Here is a 21,758-nt window from a genome sequence, read left to right as displayed (position 1 = left end):
TTTCAGATGCCAGCCGAGGCTGGACCAGAGGCCTGACCTCTGCCTTTAAAGGATGAGGGAGTTTGGGTTGTTGATGGCAGTAGGGAAGTCCCGTTTCGAAAGAAGAGGGAACAGCCGGCTGTGTTGCCTGTTTTTTTTTATTAACACATTATTTCCCGAGGTTCTCACATCCACGCCTTCCCTTCCCTCCTCCGGAGCCTTCCCCAGCCACTCCCTAGGGCTCCCTCCTCAGACTTCTCCACCTAAACGGAAGCGCAGCTCCATGACCGACACCTGTCAGCAAGTTGGGGCCTGTGCTGGGGCCGCTGCTGAGGGTGGCATGGTGCTCAGAGCCAGTTCGTCCTGGCCTAGGATGGCACCTTCGTCCTCAGCGTTCACAGGGCCGCTGGACCCGAAGAACTTCACCATAGCACGGACCTGGGGCAGCTCCGAGAAGGTCTCCACGGTCAGCAGCATGGCCAGGAGCCCCAGAAGCAAGTAACCTGGGGAGGGCAGGTTACTAGAGCAGATCTTATGCTCCCACCCACCTCCCACCCACACAAGTCTCTTCCCACTGCCAACTAAGGCTCTGCACCATGCCCTGGGACAGGGGCCTTCCAACCTGTGAGGCTCAGCCTCCCCCAGGGGCTTATGGGAGTTGTAGTCCAGGCTCCTCTTCCCTCCTCCCCTCCCCCCACTCCATCCTCCTTAGCAGCTGGACTCACCCAGAAGCGCAAACTGGCAGAGGTGGTAAAGTACTGGATGCAGGCCCCTGCCGTGGCCAGGCAGCAGGTCCCCCAGGCCGATGGTGCTGAGGGAGCTGAAGCAGAAGTAGATGGCCTCCAGCAGGCTGCAGTCGCCCTGCACACCCCACAGCACCAGTGCTGGCAGCAGCACGAAGACACCAACCACTAGCAGGCCCAGTGCAGCTGCCTGCAGCAGCGCAGCCCTGGGCGGTGTCAGCTGCCAGCGGGTGGCTACCCAGGCCCCGGGGCGGCTGAGCAGAGGCACCAGGCAGTGGCGCAGGGCAGCCACAAGGGCTAAGGAGGCCGGCAGCCCCAGGGCCGCGTAGGCCACACAGAAGGCCTTTCCACCAGCTGATAGCGGGGCCATGTGGCCGTAACCTGGAGAGGAGAGAGCCATGGGTAATGAGGACCCCGGTGGGGTTGCTGGCGCTCACTTCCCGAGCCTCGCTTCTGCAGAAGGCCGCCCTCTGGTGGCCACAAGGCTGGAACTATTCAGGCCCCGTTCTCTGTGGGCTCTTCCCCTCGTTCACTGGGGGTCTTGGTCAAGTCCCTGAACCTCTCTGGGTCACTCTTTTACGTTCTGGAACATGGAAGGATGAAAAGAGAAGAGTCCCCCTCAGGCCTCCTGTAGCTGGGGTAATTCTGAGAGCTGCTGGCCTACCCCGAGGCAGCCTGACCTCCTGAGAGATTCCTGTCTGTTTTAGATCCACACTTCCCAGTTCACCGGGTGAAATGTTACCTAGTCTTTCATTCATTTCCCAAAGGCATATCAAGTTACCCTGGGTGCCAGGCCCTGTGTTGGAACCTGAGTCTGCTCAGGTGCAGATGGGAGGCCGGCAGGAAAATCAGTCAAGACACCAGACATGGAGGGTTGCAAAAGAGGAGCGTGTTTTTCAAGGGTGGAAAGGCATGTGCAAAGGCAGGGGAGGTGAAAGATCAGGGCCTGCTGGGGGAACAGGATCAGCTGGTCCAGGGCTGTAAAACACAGATGCCTCGAGGAGTCAGAAGTGAGCCAAAAGGGAGTGGCGGGGACAGGGGTGGACTGGAGAGCACTCACGCTGTCCCAAGGGCGGGCCCTGTTCTCCAACAGGGGCTTCCGGCTCAGTGCAAGTAGGTTTACAAGTTTCTCCAAAAGAAGGTGGAAAATGGACTTCAAAAAATATTCGGGACTTCAGTGGGGGTCTGATGACTAAGACTCCGTGCGCCCAATGCAGGGCGCCGGGTTCAATCCCTGCTCAGGGAACTAGACCCAATGTGCCACCACTAAAGACACCAGAGTGAAGATCCAAGACCCTCCTGGGTGTTGCAACTAAGACCCGGCGCAGCCGAGATAAATACACGGGCTGCACGCACTTTACGGGTGAACACCTCACTCCCACCCCGCCCCCACTTCAGGGCTCCGGGCCTTCATGCTTGTTTCCTCTGCCAGGAATTTTTTCGTGTCTGTCTCTGTGCCCTCTTGCCTGGGCTAATGTCTCATTAGCTAACATCCTACCCCCACACTCCTCCTGGGTTGGTGGTTCCTGGGTTCACTCCATTTCCCTCCATCCAAGAATCCATCCCAGTCTAGCCTCAGGCCGGTGGGGTCGGGCAACTCCCCTGGGTCTCACCCTGGGGGTGGGGCCAAGGAGGCCACGCCCCCTGGCACCTGAAGTTGAGGCACCAGTTGGGGTGTGTTGGTGGGGAAAGCCACAGCCCTGATGACAGGCCTAATGAGGCCTGGGTTCTGTCTAGCAGTTTGGGGCTGGGGGAGGGCTGCACCCTCAGGGACCCCAGGTAGGGACGACCTTGAGAGCTCCTTCCTGCCGGGCCGCCTTACCCGTGGTGGTGAGGAGGCTGGCGGTGAAGAGCAGGGCTGAGGGCAGATCCCAGTTCCTGGCCTCGGAGCCATTGCCCAGGGTGGAAACCCCATGGGCCTGGGCTACCAGGGCGGTGCCCAGCAGCTCTTCCAGCGCCCCAGGTGGCAGGCAGGCCCCGAACTCTGTCTGGAAGGTGGTCAGCTCGGCCCTGAGGTTGGCCTGGAGCCGAAGGGCTGGAGGCCCCTCCAGGGCTTGGAGCACTGTGGCCCCAAGGCCCAGGGCCAGCAGGTGGGCCACCGCCAGGAGCCCGTATCGGGCCCAGGGCCTTAGAGCCCCCATGGTATGCCACCAGAGTCCCGTCAGAAGTGCCCTGTGAGCCGACTCTCCACCACAGGCACCTGGGAGGGGCTGGGCAGGGTGGGGCTGAGGGGAGGGGCTGCTTGGGTGGCTGGAGAGGGAAGGAAGCCTGGGATGGAGCTGGGGTGAGTGGGGCCAGGAGAGCGAGGTGAGGAGGCGGCTCAGGCTTGGGAGAGAGCTGGGTCACTCCTCCGTTTCTGGGGACAAGTTTTCCACCCAGGTCCCCAAAGCTGGGTGGTTGAGTGGTGGGTGGTCAGGATCAGGTGGGAGGAAGGCAAGGTGATTGACCAGCTCCCCCTCCCACAGTGGTGGGTCATGCGAGGACAAGCTCACCCAGTCACAGACCCCATTCACTGGTCAGCAGATCCCCAGACCCTGAGGACACTAGGGGAGAGGATACAGACAGTCCCCCTGCGCTCCCAGGAGAGACCTGTTAGCAAGGAGGCAGGGCGATGACATTGTCATAAACTCCCTGAAGGGAACGCCCTGGATGATGGGAGAGCCTTCTGGGGGAGGGGAACTTCGCCTGAAAAGCTCCCTCCGGGGAGTGACAGTTCAGCTGGGAAGAGAAGAGGCCAGGCCAGGTGGGAAGGAGGCTGGGTGGTGAGAAAAATGGGGACCTATGGACATGGCTATGGCAGTACTCCAGATGAGAAGGTGGTGGCCTGGGCAGAAGAATGGGAAGAGGGATGGTGGGACTTGGGGTGGGGCAGGAATGTCGGGTGTGGAGGATGCTGGGCAGCCTGGAGAGGTGAGGCTCCCACCATTCCCAATCCTTCCTGAGAAACTTTTGTGCTCTCCCGAGTCCCCGCCCTGCGGAACACAGTAGATCTGGCTGCCAAGGAGTGCAAAGGGGAGAGGCAGAGGAGGCCTGGACTACGACTCCCACAAACCATTGGGGGATGAGCCGGGGGGGGGGGCCCTGCCCTCGGGCGTGGCATGGGAGGGGTGGTCCTGGGGTGTGGTGTGGAAGGGGTGGTCTGCAGAACCCCTATGGCTTCTTAAGAGAAGCGTGAGTGAAGCCAGGTGTTACGGAGGATGACCCCTCTTGTGTCCAGGCCTCAGAATAAAAACAAACCCTGGACAAACCCCCAAGATGCTGCCCAGAGGACTGTGGACTCCCAAGTTCAGCAAGCTGCCCGGAGTGGGCGCAGCATGGCCAGGAAGGAGCCCCGGGGGAGGTGGTGTCATTGCTGGGCCCTGAGGGTAAGTGGGGACCACCCCGCAACAGGAACAATCAGGGCAAACAGTTGCTTGAAATGGTGGGAAAGGCCCAGCAAGGGCGGGAACAGGTGAGTAAGGCCCAAGTGTATGGGTGCCAGGGAGGCTGAGAAGGGCCTTGTAACACCTGATGACAACTGAACTTGATCCCAGGAGAGAGGCGGTCCAGAGCACCCCAACCTCGGCCCAGGCCACCTGCCATTCTGCTAGGGACCTGAGGTCACCAGGATCACGGGCTGGTCTGGATCCCCCAATTACCTCCAAGAACGGTGACAGGCTATGCTTGGGGAGACAGCTTGGGGAGTTTATTTGGCTTCATTGGATCCTGAGGCCATGGCCCCAGCCCTGGCCGGGGCAGCAGGAAGGCACCCAGAGAGCCCTGGCCCCTGATAACCCCCAGGGCTGGGGGGCCAGGCACTAAGCCCAGGGGAAGGGGACACAGTAGTAGGATTTGGTCAAAAGTGCTGGAGACAGCTAAGGTCGGCCCCTCTCCCCTGCACCTCCCCGCTTCCCTGCCCCCGGGGGGCAATTCCCTGAGACAGGCCCTGGTCCTCCCAACCAGCTGGGTACAGTGTTGGGCCCCAGTGGGGCAGGTAGGTCGGGGGACCCACCCGTTGCAGGTGTGTGTGTGTGGGGGTGCGGGTCCCCCATCCAGTGTGAAGGCTTCCTGTGCAGTGTAGTGTTCCTGACCCCCAGAGGGAGCGGGGTCCCTGGGTGAAACCAAGGCAGCTGGAGAGACTGGCCTGGCTCCTATTCCAGTGTATGCTGAGGCTCCTCCAGGGCAGTGGACGCGTGGGGGAGCAGCCGGCCCACTCAGGGCCCTGCCTCTGGCGCCCACGGGGCCTGGGCACCCATGTCCTTGGTCTGCGCCCTGCAGTCCTGAGGGCCCCCTCGGAAGGGGTTGGCAGGCGGAGAGTCCCAGAAGGGGTCTGAGTCTGGGAACAAGGTCCAGGGTGCCCGGCGGGGCGTAGGCTGTGGTGAAGGCAGGGGTGAAGGCCGTGGCCCGGCAGACACAAAGCTCCACGGGTCGATGCGGCTGCGGAGGGGTGAGGGCCGAGGTCGACTGATGAGGCCCAGAGGCGGTGAGCGCGGGGTCCCCGGGGTGCCAGGAGCAGAGCGTGATATTCCCGGTGGCGGTGAGACGGCACTGGCTATTCGACAAAGGGGAGGGGGCTCAGGTCGGGCAGTCACTGGCTCCTGGGTGTCCCCAAGGGGCACTGCCCTGCTCTGGGCCTCAGTTTGCCCATGGCATAGTGAGCTCTGGGACTTGTGACTTCCACAACCCTTCCTGCTCCACGGTGCCTCGATTTAGCAGTTAAGAGTGAGGAGGCCTCGGGAGCAGGCCTTGGATCAACCCAGCTCAAAAGCTGACCAGTGCGACCCTGGAGTCCCTTGATCTCTCTGTGCCTTACATGTCATCCAAAAACTGGGTCTAGCCGGAGTGCTTAGTTCATAGCATTGTTATCATAACTGAATGAGGGGACCTCTCTAAAACACCAGAAATAGTACCTGGCCCAGGTAAACAGCCAGTAGGAGTTTGCTAGGGTGGGCCTTATTACTTCTATTATTTCACAACCGGCCTGGCCCGCCCCGATGGCTGAACATAGAACTCAGTTCCCTACAGTATCCCCATCACCCGGAGGGCGCAGCTGGAGGCCCAGCAGACAGCTGCGGCCCTGCTCACTGCCCTGCGGGTCGCCACCAGCCCCTCCTCCCCGGTCATCAGGCAGTAGGCCGCTTACCGCGCCTCTCCTCTTCACGCCGGCGGCTCTTGGCTGAGGGCTGCCCCGCGGCGGGGACACCCAGCTCCAGCAGCAGGGGCGGCGCGGGGGCGGGCGGGCCGGAGGCGTCGGGGCTCAGCGGGGAGGCTGGGGTTTCGGGCGTCTCGGAGAAGCGGATGAGTGGGGAGGGGGGCGGCTCGGCGGGGGACGGGGTGGGCAGCGGCGAGCGGGGCGGTGTTGGCGAGGGCTGCTCCCCGCGCTCTCGGCCCGAGCCCCCCGGGGGTTGCAGGTCCCGGCCGAGGCCCAGCGAGGCCAGCAGGGCGGTGCCGCGCAGCAGCGCACGCTGGATCAGCTTAGGCGTCCCGGAGCCACTGCCGCGTTCGGTCGGGCCCGGCCGCCGGGGCTCCTCGGGCTCCGGGCTCGGCCGCGGAAGGTTACCTGGCAGCAGGTACACAAGTTAGGCCGACTTTGGGCGGCCCTGGAGCAAGGGCTGACTTCTGCTCCCCTGACTCCCCCAGTCCAAGGCCTCCCCCAGCACCCCCATTCTGGCTTTTCAGAAGTGTTAGGGGTGAAGGAGGGCAGTGCAACTTTGAAAGCAGCAGGAGCTAAGCCAGGTGCCCTGGAGCCCACAAAAGGAGGGCTGGCTGGAGGGAAGGCCGGGGGTCCACTAAGAAGCAAGCTCAAGCCAGAGCAGGGCCAGCCTCAGTGCCCTCAATGGGCAGCAGAAGATATCCACAGGTGCCAGGGTCACAGCTGGGACCCGTGCGGTGCCCATCTCCTCCATGGCTGGGCAGCCCTGGTCCTTCTCCTTGCCTGCTCCGGCCTCCAGTGGTAGCCTGTATAAGGCCAATTCCAATGTACATAATAGCCCTAAAGGGACAAAACACTGTCCCTATTCCGGAAACGAGGAAATCGAGGCTCGGAGAGGTCAGTTGTTTGTGTCAGGACTGAGCTGAGTGATTTAGGGGCATTACATTGTCTGAGCCTCATGCCCCAGGGGTTCCCAGGCTTAGCTAAGGCTACCCTGCCCTGGATTAAAGGACATGTGTCCTAACCTGTGGGCCTAGGGTTAATCTGACTCCATTCTAGACCAAATGGGTGGGTATGGAGAACCAGTCGAGGAGGTAGGGCAGCCTGTGATGGCCCCCCCACAAACCCCAATTTTGTCAAGTCCTCCTCAGCTCTAGAACCTGCCATGGCTCTCCACAGCTGCTAGAAAAAACCCTAAGCTCCTTGCTTGGGCTTTCAGGGCCTGTCTTCCTTGGGCCTGCCTGGTGTGGAGCCGTGGGTGGGGGGTCCGGAGGAAGAAATGCAAAGCTGGGAAAAATGTGAGCTTCTGCAGTGAACCAGGACTTTGCTTGGGGTCCGTCCTCAGCAACTACCCTTACCTCATCTCTCTCTCTCTTTTTTGGCTGGGCCCCAAGGCTTGTGTGATCTTAGTTCCCCCACCAGGGATTTAACCCACACCCTCAATAGTGAAAACATGGAAGTCCTAACCACCAGAAAGCCAGGGAATTCCACCCCCCACCCCACCCCATCTCTCTCTTATCTCCTACCCCACCCCACCCCTGCAGTGGCCACTGCCTTCTAAAATGCAAAGCTGCTAAAGACAAGTCTCTGCTTAAACCTCCCTACCCCCCCAACTTCCAGATCCTTCCTGAACTGGCCCCAGCCTGCTGTTTCAGGCCTGGCTCTCAACTCTTTCAATGAATTCCAACCAGGATTCCTCTTCCTTAGGTCTGGTGAGCCCCACGGTTGCACACACACGGTTCCCTTCACTCAGCACACCTTTCCCACCTCGCGCTCAGTAATCCCTTACTTACCATTTAAGACCCAGCTGAGAGATCACAGCTTCTATGAAGCTGGTTTACAAAAAAGTACATATTTGATTTTCATCTCATTCCTGGTACAGAACTCCCTAGACCCTTGGAATTTCCATATCTGAGTTCATATTGATGTGGTCTTTTTATTTTGGCAGCCCTGTGCAGCATGAGGGTTCTTGGTTCCCGGACCAGGGATCAAATTTGTAACCCCTGCATTAGAAGCATGGAGTCTTAACCACTGGACCACCAGGGAAGTCCCTGATGCAGTCATTGGTGGAGGATGGGGTCTGCCGGGGGAACGAACTGTGTGATTACAGGGTTGGAACTTTCAGCTTCTACTTGCATCAGCGTAGGAGAGGGGCTGGAGGTTGACTCCTGTCACCAATGGCCAAATGATTTAATCAGTCAATCACATCCACATAATGAAGCCTCCATAAAAACCCATCCAAAGGGTTTGGAGAACTTCTGGGTTGGTGAACCAGCAGAGGTGTGTGCCTAGAGAGGGCATGGAAGCTGTGTGCCCCTCCCACATACCCTGCCCTCCACATCTCTTCCATCTGTATGTCCTCGACCTGTGTCCTTTATAATAACCTAGTAGTCTAGTAAGTAGATGGTTTTCCTGAGTTCTGTGAGCTCTTCAAGGAAATGATCAAATCTGAGGAGGGGGGTCATGGGAACCTCCAACGTAGAGCTGGTTGGTGAGGAGCACAGGTGACAACCTGGACGTACAACTGGTGTCTGCAGTACAGAGGAGCAGTCTTGTGGACCTGAACCCTTAACCTGTGGGGTCTGACGCTAATTCCAGGTAGACGGTGTCAGAACTGGATTGGATTGTAGGACTTCCAGCTGGTGTCCCAGAATTGGCTGGTGTGGGAAAAACTCCACACATGTGGTGTCAGAAATGAAGCAATAGAATGTAGAGGAAAACAAGAGTTTTTCCTCTTTTAGAAGCTTTGCCAGGGACTTCCCTGGTGGTCCAGTGGTTAAGAATTTGCCTTCCAGTGTAGGGGATGGGGGTTTGATCCCCAGCGGAGGAACTAAGATCCCAGATGCTGTGGGTCAACTAAGCCTGCACACAATGAGAGAGGCCCGTGTATCACAATGACACACCCAGTGCAACCAAAAAAAAAAAGTTTAAAAAATAAAACGAATCCCCCGTTAACCTATGCAGTCCCTGCTCAGGCTGTGCCTTGTCCAGCCCTCCAGCCTACCACATGCTGCCCTCTACTGTACTTGTTTATTTCTGAGTCTGCCTCCTCCACCAGACTAGGCCCACCCAGAGGTCAGGGCACTGCTGATCTCTGGCACGATGATGCCTGGCTCACTACATGTGTCAGTACATGTCTGACGGAAGAATCCATTCTTAGAACTCCTGTGACAACCACAGAAGATGATCGCTGTTCCCCTACTTTACAGGTGAAGACACTGATCATTTACAGCGAGTTTAAAACAGAACAGGGGAAAAACAAGTTTAAAACAAGCAAGAAAAATGGAACAAAGTGAAGCTGGAGATCAGCACACCAACTAAGAATGGAAAGAAGTTACTGAGGCTGATATCCTGAGAAACTGAGGTTCCCAGAAGTCAGAAACTTGCCCCAGGTAACTTGGCAATGGTTTTAATTTACCCCTAAACTCCCTGGCAGTAAGAGGTGGCAACCCTGTTGTTACGGAGAAAGCAGAAAAACCATTCTTGACTCAGAGATGAAGGTGAAATCACTTCTACAGGGCCTCATGGAAAGGACACGGCCATGTGGTATGGCAGTTGGTGGCTGCAGCGCAAAAGCTGGCAGACCGTGCCCACCAATCCATTACAACCAGTTCCCCAGGGGCCAGGACATCCAGGCAGGGACAAGGGGTGGGAGATGGGACTCCCCAGTGGTGTGGCTAACGCCTGGGACAATGTCTCAGGGACATCTTTGATTCTTAGCTACGTTTTTGACTCTGTAGGTGGTTGGGAGGTCAAGATCACTCACTTGTGGGTGGGCCAAGACAGCTGGATGAGGGCTTGCACAAGTGGAAACAGATGCTCAGCCAACTAGGGCTGGGCTAGGACAAGTGATACTCTTTCAGGTTAAGGGGGCAAGCTGGAGAAAGATGAGGTCCCTGCTCCTGGGAGCCCAGGGAAGATAAGGCCAAAGGAATCTGAAGGGATCTGTAGACCATGGTCGGGGGCTGCTTCGGCCTGCACATCCAGCTCGAAAGGACCTCATGTTCTCCATTGAGCCTTCTGGCCTGGGGCATTCTAGAGCAGGTGACTTCAAGCAGCCCCCTTGGCCTTCTAATTCTCAGTTCAGTCCCTGTAGCACAGCTCGCTTGGGGCAATGCAACTGCTGGAGCAAGAAATGGCACGGCAGATGGGGGTCCCAGGGCCTGTCTCTGGAGTCAGTGAAAGTTTTGCGACCCCATGGACTATACAGTCCATGGAATTCTCCAGGCCAGAGTACTAAAGTGGGTAGCCTTTCCCTTCTCCAGGGGACTTCCCCAACCCAGGGATCAAACCCAGGTCTCCCGCATTGCAGGTGGATTCTTTACCAGCTGAACCACAAGGGAAGCCCTGGGCTCAAATCCCTGTTCTGCTGTGTGTCTTATCACTTTACCTCTCTGTGCCTCAGTTTTCTCCTCTATAAAATGGCACACAGGAGGGACCCAATAAATGTTTGCTGTTGTTATTACTGTGACTCCTAGCTTAGGTAATGGTGGAGGTGATGCATTGGGTTGGGTGAGAGGAGTGAGTCTAACTTGTTTGCTGAATAGGACTCTGGTCTGATGACAGCTAAGTCAAGGTCCTATATTCTGGCTTTGAGAAGCAGGTGCAGCTGGGGGATGTGAAGGGACCCCTGGGCAAGGGAGGCTGCAACTTTCTAGTCCCTGCCAATGCTGGGCAGTGCTGAGATGAGCCTTGCCCCTCTGACCCAGGATCCCTGCTTTCTGCTGACCTCCTAGCTTCTCAAGTAGCTTGTAGGTGAGAAACCCCTTCTTTAAGTGAAAGCTTCTGGGGAAGCTCACTATGAGCATGAGTGTCAACATTTTCCTGGGTTCAGAACCTTAGCTGGGGGATTAGGTAGATTACTTTATGTCTCAGAGCCTCAGTTTCCTCATTTCTCAGATGAGTATAATAACCCCTGATGGGGTTGTTGCTTGGATGGAATACCTGATACACAGTAAGTGCTGTTGCCATTATGGAAAACAGAAGAGCCGAGAACTGCCCCAGATGCAGAGAGGGGGCCCTGGATGCCCACCCATTCAGCTTTCTTATCCTCTTTTCCACCTCCAAGCTCCCCAGAAAGTACTCTGAGAAGCACAGTGCAGTAGCACTTTTCTAACTCCACCCCACATGCACAATTTCCTTCCCCCCTCTACGCCCAGCTTCCTTTGGGTCCCAAACGGGGGGCACTGTTCCTTGTCTTCCTTTGCTCCCTAGAGCTTGCTGAGGGCATAGCAGCTGATGCAGGCCCAGGCAAGAGCCTGCTTGCAGGCCAGCCCTGCACAATGGGATCACTCTGGGCCCCCTGAGGCCTAGGCGGGATCCCCCTCAGTTGTGGGCTTATAGGTCATACCTGGGTTCTAGCAATGGCCTGCCTCGCCATAGTACCCACAGGAGTGCAGCAACAGTTGGCTGGGGGCAGACAAGGCCACTCACCATTGAGCATTGGGGGTGTGGAAGGAGATCCTAGGGGGGATGAGTCATCTGAATCCAGGTACCACGTGGCTTCGTCCATGCGGGACCTTCTCCTGGTGAGGTGATGAGAAGGGGAGTTGTGCTCTGTGAATCTCAGGACTGTTGAGAGGCAGGAACTGCTGGGTACGTGGCAGTCAGGCACTCACCTCCCGTTCTGGGCTTCTCCAGGCTTGGGGGAGCTGGGACCCCAGGCCCAGCACGCTCGGCGCTCTCCATTGCTTGAGTCCTCCAGACGTCTCGGGGACTGTCGGCCCCACGCCTGGCCTGGCTCTGCAGGCTCCACTGTGGTGGGTGGGGTGAGGGGAGGAACCGAAGGAGTCTGAGTCAAGATCAAGGACCCTGATCCTTGTCCTCCCATCGTAAGAACTGGGCTCCAGGGGCAACTTCTTGGAGGATGGGGAGCGGATCATCAGGCTGGGCCCCATCCCATTCACATGGTAAGCTTTGGGCTTACAGAGAAATCGCACAGAACTGGGGTGGGGTAGGTGAGTGTGGGTCTTGAGACTGGCAGTGGGGCATCTCTTCTAGTCCTTCAGTTAGCATTTGCCGCTTAGGAGTTAGCACAGACACCACAGCAGACTGTGTGGGTCTGCATTCCGACTCTGCCACTTATCAACTATGCAGGATGAGGCAGTTACTTCTTTCACTGCAATAGTAAAGATATCTACCTCACAGGGTCACTGTGAGGAATTAACATTAGCAACTGTCTGTCACTCAGTCGTGTCTGACTCTCTGTGACTGCATGGTAGCCCATCAGGCTCCTCTGTCCATGGGATTCTTCAGGTGAGAACACTGGAGTGGGCTGCCATTCCCTTCTTGGATCTTCCCAATTCAGGGATCAAACCTGGGTCTCCTGCATTATGGGCAGATTCTTTTTACGCTCTGAGCCACCAAGGACACCCTAATATTAGCAAAGCACTTAGGAAAGTGAATGGTACATAGCGTCATACAATTGTGATAAAAAAAAAAGTTGTAAAATGACTGCTGCTTGGGGAACTTAGATACCAGTTTAGATGGATGGGGAGGGAACCTGGGAGCAGGGAGGAAGAGGAGGTGACAGTGCCAGGGATCTACTTTCAAGGATAAGGTTTGACAAAAGGGTAAGATCTGGGAAGAAGGACGTGGGCAGGAGGAGGAGAAGTTGCTTACATTGGATGGCCCGGAACCGGGGAAAGGTGGGAGAGTCCCCAGCCCCGACCTCGAAGACGTTCCTCCTCCTGTCCAGGCCAGGCGAGGCCTGCACGGTGATGCGGTGTTTGAAGTCTAGGGTAGGGGGGAGGGAAACAGAGTGCAGGCTTGTGATGAAGGAGAGACAGGATCCTACCCGCAGGGCCCCTCGGCAGCGCCGAGGCCACGCAGGCAGTGCTGGAACCCGGCCTAGCACGGAGGCTGGGTGACTGGGGCTGACCTCACTGCCTTCCTGAGCCCCTGGCTCTCGTTAAGGAAATCCCCAACCCCGGGAAGCGCCGCGAAGTCGGAGGGCCCACCCCACAGCCTCCGCCTTCCCAGAACATTCATGAGCCCCGCCCCTTCCCGGCCGCAGCCACTGCCAGGCCGACATGCAAATATTCCCGCCAGAATCCGCCCACAGGCAAAAACACATTCCCGGCCCCACCCCTTCCAGCCTCGCTCACAGGCCCACCCACCGACGCCCTAGACCAATCCCAGCGCGGTCAGCCAGCCGCCTGGCCCCGCCCCACGGCCCGCGAAGCCAAGGGCGGGCTGCGCGCTGGGGCCCCGCCCCTTACCGAGTGGCATGCTGATACGCTCCCCGCCGTCGCGCGCGCGGAGTTTGCTGCGCTTGAAGGTTCCGCGTCGGCGGCGAACGTGCGGCCGCTCGCGGTCCACTTGCTGCAGTAACAGCGTCAACTCGCGCTCAAACACCTCCAGCTCCCACTGAGCCAGCAGGTGCTCGCGCCGCCGCAGCTGCTCTGCCTGTGAGCGCTGCTCTCGCGCCGCACGGGTCAGCTCCTCCTCGCGACTCAGTAGTTCCTGTCCCCAGCACAGCGGCGGTGGCGTCAGGCGGGTACGGTCCCAGGCGCTCATCCCCACCCTCCGCGAGACGTCCCTTCCCGGCGTCTCCTTCCAACCCTGGGACTGCGACTCCTCCCACCTTTTCTTTGGCCCGCAGCTCGTCGAAGAGGCCTTGGATCTCGCGCTTCCAGCCTTCCTGCATGGAATGGAAGGAGTCCCGCGGCATTTCCCGTAGCACCTGCGCCTCCAGCGCCTCCAACTGCTGAAGGATGGAGGCGAAGTCGGGCCTGCGGTGGGGGTCCTGCGCCCAGCAGTCTAGGGAAACGGAGTGGGGGCGGGGGGGGGAGAGGGGAAGGGGTCTGTGAGTGGGTATGTCCTGTTGGGCCAAGGAGCTCTACCCTTCACCCTCCTGCCCCAACCCCTTACCGGCCATGAGCTGTGCGAAGGGCTCTGGGCAGGTGGATGGAATGGGCAGCGTGAGCTTGTTCACGGCCACACCATAGGCTACAGCAAGGCAGTCGATGCCACGATAGGGTACTTCCCCGGTCAGCAGTTCCCACAGCAGCACCCCAAAGCTGTGGGTGAGACAATTGGTCTGTGTTCCCTCCTTGACTCATTGCCATTTCACCCCAAAGCAACCAAGAGCTAAGTGGTCTGTGTCCCCACCCCCACACCTCTGCTTATCCATCCAGCCCTAGATTTTGGCTTCCACCTTTCCCACCCCTGCGGCCCCATATCTGTCCAGACTTCACCCAGCCGCACCTCCAGACATCGCTGCCTTTGGAGAAGGTGGAGGCCTTGATAACCTCAGGAGCCATCCAGGCATAGGTGCCCGCAGCACTCATTTGCGTGGTTTTGTGCCACTCGCGGGCCAGGCCGAAGTCCGTGATCTTCAGGGTCTTTTGCTCCATGTCATCACCTTCAATGGGCTGCAGCAGCAGAACTGAGGAAGAGAGGCTGGACTGTGGTTCCAGGCTCAGGTGGTGGGGACAGGGGAGGAGCTGGGAGCAAACTCATCTGACAGACATCCTGGTTAGGTAATGGGGGCACTGAGGTGACTTGGTCTCAGCCTTGCCCCGGAGAGCTCATATCTGGGGTTGGGATAGAATGAGACAGTAAACACAAGACTGGGACATATTTACCAAGGGGCTCCTAGAGATTAGGCATTTATACTCAGTGTTAGCACACACACACACACAAATCTATGAGGTAAACATCATGGGATTCCCTGGTGGCTCAGTGGTAAAGAATTCACCTGCCAGTGCAGGAGACACAGGTTTGATCCCTGGGTCAGGAAGATCCTCTGGAGAAGGAAATGGCAACCCACTCCAGTATTCTTGCCTGGAAAATCCCATGGAGAGAGGAGCCTGGTGGGCTCCAGTCCTTGGCGTTGCAGAGGGTCAGACATAATTTAGCGACTAACAGTTCACTTCACGTTAGTAATTAGGACTCTATACTTCCACTGCCAGGGACACAGGTTCAATCCCTGGTCAGGGAACTATGATCCCACATGCCCTTGGCTCAGCCAATAAATAAATAAGTGAATTATAAGATTTGGAAAGATTTCCCAGAAGAAGTGCCATTTAAGCTGAGACCAGAGTGAGGAGTTGGCCTCAGATAGGCGATGGTGGGGGTTCAATCCCATGGACAGAGGAGCCTGACAGGCTCTAATCCTTGGGGTTGAAGAGGGTTAGACACAACTTAGCAACTAAACAGCAACAACAAAGACATCATTATCCTCATTTTGCAGAAGAGGAAACTGAGCAACAATTTGACTTAACCAAGGTCATAAGCAAACAAAATAGGTATCACACACAACCTGGTATGCATGGTTTGGATGGTTCCAAAGCCAGTGTTCTAACTTTCCCCTAACCCTGCACAGAACAGGAATGGGCAATGTGGCAGCCTCTCAGTATTCATGACTTTGATTTCAAAAGAAACCTGTATGTTGCCATTTTGTCGAGGCAAGAGTGTGATTTAGAACCTCCCTCGGGGTGGGGATCAGGAGGGAACTGCCTGGTGAGAAAGGAAGCCCAGTGGGCACTATAGACCCCTGGTGCCCATGTCTCACTGTGGCTAGCACAGCCATTTCCAGAAGAGAGAAAGACTCCAAAAGATCCACTGATGCAGCTAGATGTGATGAAAGATGAAGGGGTCTAAGGGTGGTTGTTGACTAGAAAGGAGTTTGGGATGAACATAGGAGTGGATGGACACAGCAAGCATTCACGGCTTTGTCCCTCGTGGGGCCACCATACCCTGTGTACACAGGAAGGCCAGCAACTTGCAGATATCTCACCAGGACAAGCATGGCTCAAAGGAGAGAGGTTTTAAAGGAAAAAAAGGAAGGCAAAGTCAGAATCTTCGAGGGTCTGAAGAGGACTCTACTTTTCTGGTTATAGTCAACTGTATTGTACAGAAAGGACATTCAAGCCAACATTTCTGAACACATATCCTTTCAGGGAACTGTTGCTGCTGCTACTGCTGCTAAGTTGCTTTAGTCGTGTCCAACTCTGTGCGACCCCATAGACGACAGCCCACCAGGCTCCTCTGTCCCTGGGATTCTCCAGGCAAGAATACTGGAGTGTGTTGCCATTTCAGGGCACTCCTCTCAGCAATCCTGCCCACAGTGACGGCACCACAGAGGGAGCAGCATAGGGTACTGGGGTTGGGGCAGAGAAGACAGGCACCTTATACAGGTGAGTCAGGGAAAACTTCTCAGAGGAAGTGGCACAACCAGGGTATTCACTTGTTTAGGCCTAAAGCCACAACTCCTGATCCTGCTGCTGGCCAAGCTCCCTGGGCCTCATGGGGGCATCTGGCACTGCTGCTCAGCCCCTCCCTGCTGTCCTTGGCTCCCAGGGCCTCTGGCTGCTTGTGCTGTTTCCTTCAGGCCTCCCCACCCTTAGCCTTTTCAATGCCGGTGTTTCTTGGAGCCTGGCCTCCCCTTGACCTCGGCTTACTGCCTCCAGGCTGTCCTGGCCTCTCCCACGTGCCAGCTGCCCCCTCCTCATTGGCATCTCCCGTATGTGGAGCCCTCATTCAGAAGTGGGTCCAGCTGCCCAGCTGTCACCCTACCTGGTCTCCATGCCCTCAACAACCACCTACATCCTCCCACTGTGCCTGGCAAATCTTCCTGCCCTGTCTCCAAATTCAGAGAATGGTCCTGCAACCTACCCTCTCCTCTGAGCCAAACTGGGGCTGACTCCTGAACAGTTAAAGCTGAGGATGACAACAAAAGCCAGAGGGTCATCGTGAGTATTAAACAAGATCACCCTTTTTAAAGCTTTCACACAAGGATCTGACAGTTGTTCCAAAGATGCTGCCGTGAATCTCAGGCTGACTCTCCTCTCCATCCGCTGCTGCTGCTGCTAAGTATCTTTATTCCCAGCTTCACAACAGCCTCTGGCCTGGCTGCTGAAGTCTCAGAACCGGACCATTTAGTAAGCCCTGTGAATAGCCGTTCCAAAGAAGAAACGCAGCAGGCTGGGGTGGGTGGCTGGAGAGGGACCAGGCAAAGGAGTCCATGTGCTGGGGTTGGGGAGGGACTCCCACCTCCTCTGGTGCCAGGACCCACCCATCCTCTTGAAGACCAACCCCTGCTACTTCTCAGTCAGGTCTCTAGCCACCTGTGATACTTCATGGGCTGGTGAAGCACTTTCTGCACCAGTATCTCAAGCTGGGAGCCTCCCTTTGTCAATCAGATCATCTGAAGCCCAGATAGAGGTGGCAACCCACTCAGAGTCTCAGGACTCCTTTGTACTGGTGACTTTTCTGCCAACCCCATCCCCAGCTTGACCTGACACCTGTGAAGCCTTAGCCTCCCCTCCATGTCCCCTGCTTTTCTCCAACGACCTTGAATTTGTTCCAACCCAAGCTGCTCTTCTGGTGTCTGACGTAGATGTTGAAGATGCGGTGATCAGGGGTCACTCAGAGAAGGGGCTAGAGATCCCCCTCCCAGTACCCACTTAGGGCTTCCTGGCTCTGAAAAGGGACCTGGCCCCCAGCCCCCTCCCTAGACTGCCTCTGGGGAGCCCGGGAGTGGCCTCAGCAGCTCACACCTCTTCCGCTTCCCTCCCATGGTCCCTACTTCTCCTTTCTGGGAGGCCTGGCCCAGGTCTCCAATGGGGGGGTCCTTTGGGGGAGAATTGGGGGAGGTCAGGCCCAGGCCGGGCTGGCTGGTCAGTCCTGTGACTCGTGGGCCTGGAGAATTCCCCCTCCTCTCCCCGCCAGGCTTCCTCACAAGGCCCCCATTGTCCAGGAAAATCACGCCATTGTTTCCTGCCTGTGCCCCCCCAGCCCAGGGACTCCCCCCCAACAATGCCGCAGACAGCACCCCGGGCCTAGAACTGGGGTCTATGAGGTGGGAGCCCAGGCTCAGGGAAGCTAAGGGTACCCTGCCTGCCCTTCGCCACCACCCAGACTCAGGGAGGAAAGCAGGGAACTGGGGGTAGTGGGGGTGCTATCCCTGGCTCCTTCCTCTCCCACAAACCCCCCACCCCCAACTCTTTCCTCCCCTGCAGGCAGCTGGGCTGGGGAGAGAGCAGAGGCTGGAGCAGGGGCAGGAAGCCGGCTCAGGGGCAGCAGGAAACGCAGGAAGCGGTGGGGAGGGTGGGGAGCAGGGGCCTGGGCTATTGTTCCATTTTTTCTGGAAAGAAAACTGGAGGAAAAACAGAAGACGGGAGTCCCCTCCCCCCAGGCCTTCGGGGAATCCCCCTCAGGCTGGGGCAGGGAGTGAGGGTCCCTAGATGGCTGGGGCTCAGGAGTGCGGCTGAGTGCTGGGACCTGCACCCTACTGTAGATGAGAGGAGTGGGTGGGGTGGCTGGCAGACCTCCTGAAGCCCCTCCGGCCCTGGAAAGAACTTGGGTATCACTAGGCCCCGGTGTTCTGCTCCCCACAAGCCTCTGATCCATGGTTAGCCCAGGGAGAGAGGCTCAAAATATCTATGCTTACCCCTCCATGGGTGACCCGTGGCTCTCCAGTGGCCTTGCCGGCCCTTCCTCTTGCTCTTTGGTCTGCACCTTGGGCCCAAGCAGGCCCATACAAGTCCCTACTACTGTGCTGGGTACTGCCTCCTTGACTTTGCTCTCATCAGGCCCTGCCAGGACATCCAACTGGGTGCCTCTCTGAACAGGCCCTGCTCTGGGCCAGGTGTGAAGCTTGCCTGCTTCAGGAGCCCTCTGAACCTATCACTTGCTTATCTTGGGCCTGTGCTGGGCCGTGCGTAGGGCCTGTGCTGGGCCGTGCGTAGGACCTGAAATGGCTGGAGATAGAGTGCCTCAAGTCTTCTTAGCCCTGCCACGCCCACTCCAAGTGCTGATTCCAGGCAAAGCCCTCCTGGCGATCTAGCCTTCAAACGTCCACACCCATGGCTGACGACCCACCACATGCCAGGCATTGGGTGCCCAACGATTAAGCTCTTTCATCCTCCCAATCACTCCCTTTCTACAGAGTGAAATCAATGCTCTGAGTTGAAATAACCAGCTAGAGAGAGTACAGCCAGGGAAAGGAGTGGGGTTAGAATTCCACCGCTGACCCCAGCTTTGACCACCGCGGGGTGGGGAAGCAGGGAGGGGCTTTTCCCTTTGAGATGTCTATTCTGGAGGAGCTGCCCACCACAAGCGGAGGAGAGAGGAGGAACCCGCAGGACAAGTGGGCGCTCCCTGAAGATGAGGGGTGCTAGGATTCAGCACACCCTTCCTTGAGATAGTGGCCATGGTTAGGCAGGTTGCTTACAGTTCTCCTGCTGCTGCTGCTGCTAAGTCGCTTCAGTCGTGTCCGACCCTGTGCGACCCCACAGACGGAAGCCCATCAGGCTCCCCCATCCCTGGGATTCTCCAGGCAAGAACACTGGAGTGGATTGCCAACAGTTCTCCTAAGAGATTCCAATTTTTTAACTTGGCACCTGTGAGCTGGGGTAAAGGCCTCCTCCTGGGGCTGGGGCGTAAAGGACTCTTGGGTGCCTGGGACTCTTGCTTTGGGGCTAATGTGAGCCCAGGGGCACCCCTGGTCAACTGAGATGCTCCTAGAACAGTAGCTCCTGTCTCCAGTAGATCCCCAGGTAGGCTCAGCTGCGAGCTGGCAGTAGGTGTGCGCTCAGGCCATGCCACCCTCCAACCATGCTCCCCAAAACTCACTGTTGTTGGACTTGAGATCTCGGTGGATGACAGGCACCAGGGCCTCGCAGTGCAGGTAGTGCATCCCGCGGGCAATTTGCACAGCCCAGTTGACAAGCACATGGGGGGGCACACGCCGGCCAGCCAGAGCACGGCTGAGGGGCCCACCGGCAGCGTACTCCATCACCAGGCACAGGTTGGGCTCCTCCAGGCACACAGCCTTGAGGGCAATGATGTTGGGGTGTGCCAGCATGGCGAAAAGCCGGGCCTCCTGTCGCACACTCTCAGCTGTCACGCTGATGTCCTCGTCGGGGTCCTGGCGAGCAGCCTTCACAGCCACCAGCTCGCCTCGCCAGCTGCCTCGGTAGACCTTGCCGAAACCACCGATGCCAATTACCTCCTCCAGCCGCAGCTCCTGGAAGCTGGCCATCTCGCAGGGGGGCGGACCGCCACCCCGAGACACATAGTTGGACGGAAAGATGCCCACCTGGCCGCCCACTTGGCCCGCCCACCAGCCCTCATCGCCTGAGATAGCTGCATCCCGGGATAGCACCTCCACACGGTCTCCCTTCCGCAGGGCCAGCTCGTCCTGCCCGTTGGGCTCGTAGTCAAACAGGGCTGTCCACACAGGGTTAGCATAAGCTGCTGCCGCCTTCGGGGACCCCTCTGGCCAAACTCCGCCGCTGCCCCCACTACCCCCACTGCCACTGCTGTTCCATGACCCTAGTGGGCTCTTGAGGAAGAGGTTCTTCAAGGGCTCCATGGCTGGGAGCTGGCGTTGGTGGGTGTGGGGGACCTTCCCTGGGTGCCCCTGGTCCCCACCCCTGCTGACCGTCGAGGCCCTAGTCCCGGAACCTGGGCATCCGGGCCCTGGCCCTCAGCCCCAGACCCACGCCTCTCTGGGGATCCAGGAGTGTCGCCTCCCGGCCCCCTGCATCTCGGGCTTCCGGAGGAAGGCCACCCAGGGCAGTGTGGTCAGGCTTCGGGGGTGGGCCCCCGGGGCCTCCGGTGTCTCACCATGGCCGGCAAAGAGGGGCCCCGGCCTCCCTCAGTCTGCAGCAGTCCTGGGAGCCTGGCTCTAGCACCCCGCGAAGTGTAAGGTGGGGCCAGCAAGGGGCAGCGCCTGGACTCTGGTTGGGTCTCCTTGCGAAGGGGGTGGCTGGAGTGTCTCTTGTTGGGGCTAGCTGTCTCTTCCTGGCTGGTCTCTCTCGACCCGATGGCTCCAACCCCGCTCCCTTCTTCCTCCTCCCTTTGTACTTTGGCCCCGGGGGCGGGAGGCAGAGGTGGAGGGTGGAGTTTCACTTTTTTCCGCTGTTCTCCCTCCCGCAGGAAACAGCATCAGATGACGCGGGCGGGTAGCACCGCTCCCCTCCCAGAGGCTGCGGGGCGACTGGGCTGGGGAGTTCCCGGGTAGGCGGGCAATGAGAAGCCGACGGAGGGGAAGGGTAGCCCCCACCTCCCATGACAGCAGGTTCAGAGTCGAGTTGGTTTCTGCTAACGACGGGCCATCTCTTCTCTCTACATCCGCATCAGGAAAACTCGGGCAAAGAACCTGGCTTGGGAAGGGGACAAACCCGAGTTTGGTCTTGGCTCCGACACTGCAGGGCTGTGTGATCCATCCTCTCTGCGCCTCATTCGCTTTGCATCTGAAATTGGGGCCAGAAGCTCAGCTTTGCAGACTTAGTGGGATGGGCGGGGGTGCGGGGGTGGGTTAAGACAAGCAGGACCGAACTGGCTGCATCTCGAGCTCTTGGAACGAGTTGTCAGGTCCTCCTTTCCCTCATCTGGAAAACCACTTATTCATGCCTCTTCCCCGTGAAGGGGCGGAAACCTGAGACTGTGGTCCTGAAATGTGCGCAGTGACTGGATTCAGAATAGCCAAACCGCGCTCGCAACCGCAGGGCTGACCCCTTGATTGCCTTGAGCCTGTCACTTTAAGAAAACCGACGCTATCCTACTTCGACTACGTTTGCCTTTCTGAAGCATCGCTCTCTGCAATCTTAAGTGTGAGCTGTGACCCGGAAGTAGAGGCAGCTCATGACGTCTGAAGAGGTCCCACACTGAATAGGTTGGACCTAGACGGGGGTGTGCCCGGGTAGCGCCGAACTGTAGCTTTAGCTCAGGCAGGTCCACGCCTCCATCCTTTTCTCCGTCTCTTATAACTCACTGGGAGAGTTTTGCGCCAATTAACTCCGCCGTTACTCGATGACCACTCAACTATCCCTTGGGTTCCGCCCCGTTGTCTTCGCTAGGCTGGAAACTTTCAGGTGTGCGCATGCGCCGAAGGGCTTTTGCCTTTCAGCCTGTCCCTTCCCGTAGACCCGGGCTCCGCGCAAGCCCGAAGG

The 21,758-nt window shown here is 58.0% G+C and overlaps 2 protein-coding genes across 2 annotated transcripts; both read right to left on the bottom strand.

Moving 5' to 3' along the window:
• Nucleotides 1-276: 276 nt before the first annotated feature.
• Nucleotides 277-4,250, bottom strand: KCNK7 (potassium two pore domain channel subfamily K member 7). Its single transcript, XM_055415547.2, has 3 exons — nucleotides 2,545-4,250; nucleotides 705-1,103; nucleotides 277-482 (listed from the first exon to the last, which is right to left on the bottom strand). The coding sequence occupies exons 1-3, from the start codon at nucleotides 2,861-2,863 to the stop codon at nucleotides 277-279; spliced, it is 924 nt and encodes a 307-aa protein (XP_055271522.1). The 5' UTR covers nucleotides 2,864-4,250.
• Nucleotides 4,251-4,389: 139 nt separating this feature from the next.
• Nucleotides 4,390-21,448, bottom strand: MAP3K11 (mitogen-activated protein kinase kinase kinase 11). Its single transcript, XM_055415546.2, has 10 exons — nucleotides 19,435-21,448; nucleotides 14,062-14,242; nucleotides 13,726-13,874; nucleotides 13,439-13,614; nucleotides 13,074-13,317; nucleotides 12,475-12,588; nucleotides 11,472-11,607; nucleotides 11,287-11,378; nucleotides 5,845-6,261; nucleotides 4,390-5,253 (listed from the first exon to the last, which is right to left on the bottom strand). The coding sequence occupies exons 1-10, from the start codon at nucleotides 20,174-20,176 to the stop codon at nucleotides 4,916-4,918; spliced, it is 2,589 nt and encodes an 862-aa protein (XP_055271521.2). The 5' UTR covers nucleotides 20,177-21,448; the 3' UTR covers nucleotides 4,390-4,915.
• Between the last annotated feature and the right edge of the window lie 310 nt (nucleotides 21,449-21,758).

Source organism: Moschus berezovskii, chromosome 25 (genome assembly GCF_049115385.1).
Source record: "Moschus berezovskii isolate FMDL1 chromosome 25, NW_MosBer_1.0, whole genome shotgun sequence".
NCBI classification, from domain to species: domain Eukaryota; kingdom Metazoa; phylum Chordata; class Mammalia; order Artiodactyla; family Moschidae; genus Moschus; species Moschus berezovskii.
The sequence above is the reverse complement of the archived record's forward strand: the minus strand, read 5'-3'. Positions and strand labels throughout refer to the sequence as shown.

Coding starts and splice junctions, on each gene's coding strand:
- KCNK7 (XM_055415547.2), bottom strand. CDS start 2,863: ATGGGGGCTCTAAGGCCCTGGGCCCGATACGGGCTCCTGGCGGTGGCC. Junction 1,104..2,544: donor CAGCCTCCTCACCACCACGG/GTAAGGCGGCCC, acceptor TCTCCTCTCCAG/GTTACGGCCACATGGCCCCG. Junction 483..704: donor CTGCCAGTTTGCGCTTCTGG/GTGAGTCCAGCT, acceptor TGCCCTCCCCAG/GTTACTTGCTTCTGGGGCTC.
- MAP3K11 (XM_055415546.2), bottom strand. CDS start 20,176: ATGGAGCCCTTGAAGAACCTCTTCCTCAAGAGCCCACTAGGGTCATGG. Junction 11,608..12,474: donor CCGGTTCCGGGCCATCCAAT/GTAAGCAACTTC, acceptor CACCCACCACAG/TGGAGCCTGCAGAGCCAGGC. Junction 5,254..5,844: donor GCGTGAAGAGGAGAGGCGCG/GTAAGCGGCCTA, acceptor TTTGTCGAATAG/CCAGTGCCGTCTCACCGCCA.